Genomic DNA, 5,024 nt, shown 5'->3' with positions numbered 1-5,024 from the left:
GAGGTCACCCCCGGCCCCAACCTCCGCCAGGGATCAAGGTGTTTGCGCGGCTCCCACGCAGCTCCGGCCTTGGCTCCTGCCCGCCCGCCGCGGGCCCTCCGCCCTGGGTTCGCGCCCAGCCTCGGGGCTCCCCGTCCCCGCCGCGCCACGCTCCCCTGGGTGAGCTGCCAGGGCCCCGCCGACGTGCCTCCCCGCCGCACGCGCCCGGAATCCGGCAGGGCCCCGAACCCCCGAGCCGGCCGGGCTCGCCATCCCCCACCCCAGCTCCGGCCAAGGCCGCACGCCCGCCCCGCCGGGACCTCCCAGGCGGCCCCCCGAGACGAGGAGGCCGGCGCCTACCCAGCACCAGGCGAGCCATGCCGAGCGCCCGGGCCGCCGTGTAGTCCCGCCGTCGCCTGAGCTCCGCGCGCCGCGCCCCCGCCGCCCCACGTCCCGCCCTCGGCCGGTGAGGCAGGAGCCCGGCGGCGCGGCGAGGACCGGCCGGAAGGCGCTCGCCAAGCCGTGGCCGCGGCTCATTGGTCCTGGCTAGCTTCGCTCATTCGCATAGCCAATGGGAGGCGGCCGGGTAGAGGTTCCCGGTTTGATTTTTTTATTGAGGGCGGAGCGAGCGGCGGAAGGAGGGACTTACTGGGGGCGGGGCGGGCCAACCTCTCCTTGCTCCGTCGCCCCCAGAGCCCCCAACCCCGACCTGGGCTTTTGCACTTCCCCTCCCTCCGGTAGAGTCCGGTGTTTGGTTCTTGTTATCTTAGGGTCTTTATTCTCTCTTCCTCTCCCTGGCCTCTAATGAGCCCTTTCCAGCCCTCACTCATCCCTTGCTCCCTCCACTCCCCACCCCTTACCTTCTTTGTCTCCAGGGAGGATAACTTTTTTTAGGCCCTCAGTACATCTAGGACCCTATTATGTGACATATTAATTTTTCTTTTCTAATCTTTCTCATCTACCGGATGAGTATTCAGTGAAACGCTTGCTAAGCACGTACTGTATATACCCTAATTGAACACGTATTTATTTTGTTGAATTACTTTGAAAGTTTCCACGTCCAGGGCACTTGACTACAAAACCTTTTCACTGATAGATCAGGTTCTCTGTGGAAGCCCGTGGGGCTTCAGCTTCCGAGCTCCTCAGTACAGGGGTTCCTTCCTTGCCCTGCGAGGGGGCCTTGGCAATGCAATCAGTGGTCATGTGTTTTGCAAAATTTGCGAAAGTAAAATATTTTAAGTGTAGCAGGCTAAGATATCGTATCTTTCCACTCTGATGTCTCGTCCTGTGTTTGGAGTGGACTTGAGCATTTGATTTTTGTATTAGTATTGGTTTATCTCTCTGTAGTGCTTAATGCGTAGGACAGCTCCGATTCTGGCCAAAGCATTTAGCATTTAGTGGAGTCCCGGAGGGGAGAGGGCCTGTAGCGCTTCCTGGGGGAAGTGGCCCTAGAGCTGAATCTGAAAGATTTGCCAGGGGAACAGAGAAAGTCATCCAGGCACAGGAAGCTAAGGGAGTGAAAAAGGCCCAGCAGGGTCAACTGACCCCAAGCAGAGGAAGCTGGCAGCAAGCTCCGGATGATGGGCTGGTGCAGGGGAATGGGGGGGAAGCACACTTGAGCTCTCCAGCTCCTTCCAGCACCACTGCCCTGTGGATCCCTGATTTTTGATTCTCCAAGATCTCTCTGGGTTTACTGATGACATTGTAAAATCAAAGATTTGGTGTATCAAGGTAATCAGTGGTGGCCTCTCAAACGGCCCTAAAATCTGGGTGGCCTACACCGTAATGCTTTGTTTTTTGCTCTCTCTGGAAAGGAGCTTTCCATGTGGTGACTCAGGGATTCTGGCTTCTCCCATCTTACCATGCCACCATCTTCTACAGCATGCCCTCTCAGCATGGGAGATATTACCCCTAAGGGGGCAAAATTGGTTCTTGGGAGAGGCTGGTGAAAAAAATCTTAGAGATTACAAGGGTTACAATACATAAACAGATATACAGTCTATCTGTGTTTTTCAAATTTCATGGGAGAGAGGGATTTAGGGGAAAAAATGTCTAAAAACTCTCCTTAGGAGGATGATAACGAGAAAAAAAAAAGATCAAGATACACTGTTCTAGAATAGGACTGCCCAATGGAAATATAATGTCAGCCACAACCACATACGAAATTTAAAAATTTCTAGTAACCAGTGGCTCGGTTGGTTAGGTGTCTGCCTTCAGCTCAGGTCATGATCCCAGGGTCCTGGGATCGAGCCCCGCATCGGGCTCCCTGGTCAGCGGAGAACCTGCTTCTCCCTCTGCCTGCTGCTCCCCCTGCTTGTGTGCTCTCTCTCTCTGATAAATTAATAAAATCTTAAAAAAAAAATTTCTAGTAGCCACATGAAAAAAGTAAAAACACCTGAAACCAATATAACACTGTCTGCTAACTATACTGGAATTAAAATTAAAAATTAAAAAAAAAAAAACAACCAAAGAGATTAAACTTAATAATATAGTTTAACCCAAAATATCCCCAATGTTATCATTTCAACATATAATCATATAAAAATGATTAATGAGCTGTTTTACTTTTTTTTTTCATGCCCACTCTTTGAAACTCAGAAAACATTTTATGCTTACAGCACATCTCAGGTTAGACTAGCCACATTTCAAGTAGTCAATAACCACATCTAGCTAGTGGCTTCTCTATTGGACAGCACAGTTCTAGAACCTCCTTCCAGTGCTTGATTGGTGCTTCTGCATTTGAGTGACCGAAGAGCAAAGCAGGAACAAGCTAGCTATGCATCTAAGGCCTTGTGTGTCCTGGAGGCTGTGGGGAGAACAGAAGAATATAGAGAACACAGATTCAGGCATCAGAAGATGGCTTTATCACTATCATCTAGAATATTCTCTCTCTCCTTAAAACAAAGGCTTAAATATGTTCACTGTTCACTCATTCACTCATCCCATCCTTCACTCATTTGCTTGATCAGTATTTACTGAATGCCCATTTATTTCAGGCACGGTACTAGGCTCCGGGGGTTACGACAGTGATTAATAGATGTTCCCGGCTTGTGTAGACACTCACAGTCCAATGGAGGAGGCAGGTCAGTAAAAAGCTACAGTGAAGGGATAGACAGAAAGTTCCAAGGGATCACATGGTAAGCAAGCAGTTTGTTCTGCTTGAGGGAGTCTGATGTTGAAGAGGCTTCCTGGAGTGGCAGGAAGGCTGGAGGGGGTGTGCCAGGCAAGGGTGGGCTCGTGGACAAAGGCACAGAAGTAGAAAAGTGCGTGGTGTGCAATCTCGGGCAGCCGTCCGTCCGTAGCAGGGCTGTTGAGACCAGTCTCAAAAGCTACACTAAGCCACAGAGACAGTGACACGACAGGTCACTTTTCTTTTAGCAACACTGGGTTTTAGGGGAAAAAAAATCAAAACATTTTACGTGACTAGATTTCCGGAATTCTAGAACTTTGGGTGCATATTTGGTATTGCTCTTTAGGTGCTTGGTAAATAAGAACGGAGTGTTCCAGAGTTGGGTGACCAAGATTTAAGACAATTCCAGAAAGTCCCATTGGCCTTGGCAGGAAGCTGAGCCAGTCAAGCTCCAGCTCTAGGCCATGGTTTCCGGAAAAAACTGAAGGGGCAACAATATTTTCTGAAGTACAGCAGGCTCCCCCTCAATGTCTTGAACACCAACCAGAAAAGAATAAACCAGAGGATTTAAGGAGGAGGAAAGGACAGCCCAGGACCTTAACTTTTTCCCCCCTAGGTCAATGAACAGAATTAGTAACTCAGATTTCCACCACATTTCATATAATTAATAATAATAATAAATAAAACATGATAACTTTACATGTCCTTCCCCAGATTTTTTAAAGCAGGGTGGGGAGTGGAGATGTTGAAGAATAAACTGGAAATTTCTTTTTCTTCTTTTTCCCTATCATTTCTGCCCTCCCCCAGCTGGGTTACTCCGGTTGCTGCTTGTCTCCCCTTGTCCCTCACCCTGACTTCTGAAGGCACCCCTTCCATCCAGAAAGGAGAGGAGACAGAGGCAGATGGGGCTGGGTTAGAATGAGTACGGTGAGGGGACATTGTCACGGTCATTATATTTGCTCAGAAGTGAATGAAATGAAAGCCCTGAGGAAGGAACTGGATTATCGTCTGAGCCTGCCTCCCCTGACACCAGCAGAAGTTTTTACCAGTCCAGGAAGGAGGAGAAAGGTGTTCTAGGCAGAGGGCATGGCCTGAGCAAAGGCAAGGAGGCGTGGAAGCTCATGGCCTTATCTCTCAGCTGCTGGATTTTTTTTCTTAAAACCGGCACATCCTCTAATCACAGTTATTACACGCTGGACGCTTCCCGTGTACCAGGCATGATGCAAAGCTCGTGACCTTTAGTGACTACGGAATGGGCACACAAATGAGTCTATCTACCCTTTTCGTCTTTTATGGCTCTGTTTCAATTTCAAGTCTTCAGAGGTCTTCCCTGAGCACACCCTGTAACGTCGGTACTGCACCCCTGGCCCCCATGGTGTTCATTGCAGCCCCTTCTGGTTTCTCACGGCCCCTAAGAAGTTACCACTAACTTAGTGCCTTCGATGATGGGAATTTTTTATCTCAGGGTTCTGTAGGTTAGAAGTGCAACTCAGGTCTCACTGGGCCGCAGTCAAGGGTTCGTCTGGGCTGGCCTCCCTCCTGGAGGCTCCCGGAGAGCATCTGCTTCCTTCCAGATTCTAGAGTGCCCGCATTCCTTGCCTGGTGGCCCCTCCTCCATCTGCAAAGCCACCGATTATACCCAGCGGAGTCCTTTTCATGTCCCATCTCTCTGTTTTCCCTCTCTCCTGCCTCATTCCTCCACTTTTCAGGACTCTTGTGATTACAAGAGCCCATCCAAATAATTCAGGATAATTTCCCTATTTTCAGGCCACCTGATCAGCAGCCCTTCCTTCCATCTGCAAACCGGATTCCCCTTGGATATGTAACGTAGCATATTCACCAGATCTAGGGGTTGGGACAAGAACAACTTCCGGGGCCCATGATCCAGTGGTGACACCCCAAAGGCACTCAGTGA

The 5,024-nt window shown here is 50.1% G+C and overlaps 1 protein-coding gene across 1 annotated transcript in view; it reads right to left on the bottom strand.

Annotated features, from left to right (window-relative positions):
* Positions 1–472, bottom strand: part of PDIA6 (protein disulfide isomerase family A member 6) — a 21,115-nt gene extending 20,643 nt beyond the window's left edge. Inside the window, exon 1 of the mRNA XM_040622797.1 lies at positions 340–472. Coding sequence (XP_040478731.1) covers positions 340–358 — 19 coding nt within the window. The 5' untranslated portion in view covers positions 359–472. The remainder of the gene's footprint in view (positions 1–339) is intronic.
* Between the last annotated feature and the right edge of the window lie 4,552 nt (positions 473–5,024).

This window comes from Ursus maritimus, unplaced genomic scaffold, assembly GCF_017311325.1.
Source record: "Ursus maritimus isolate PB19 unplaced genomic scaffold, ASM1731132v1 scaffold_6, whole genome shotgun sequence".
NCBI lineage: Eukaryota > Metazoa > Chordata > Mammalia > Carnivora > Ursidae > Ursus > Ursus maritimus.
Note: the sequence above shows the minus strand (reverse complement) of the source record. Positions and strands in the feature narration are given on the sequence as shown.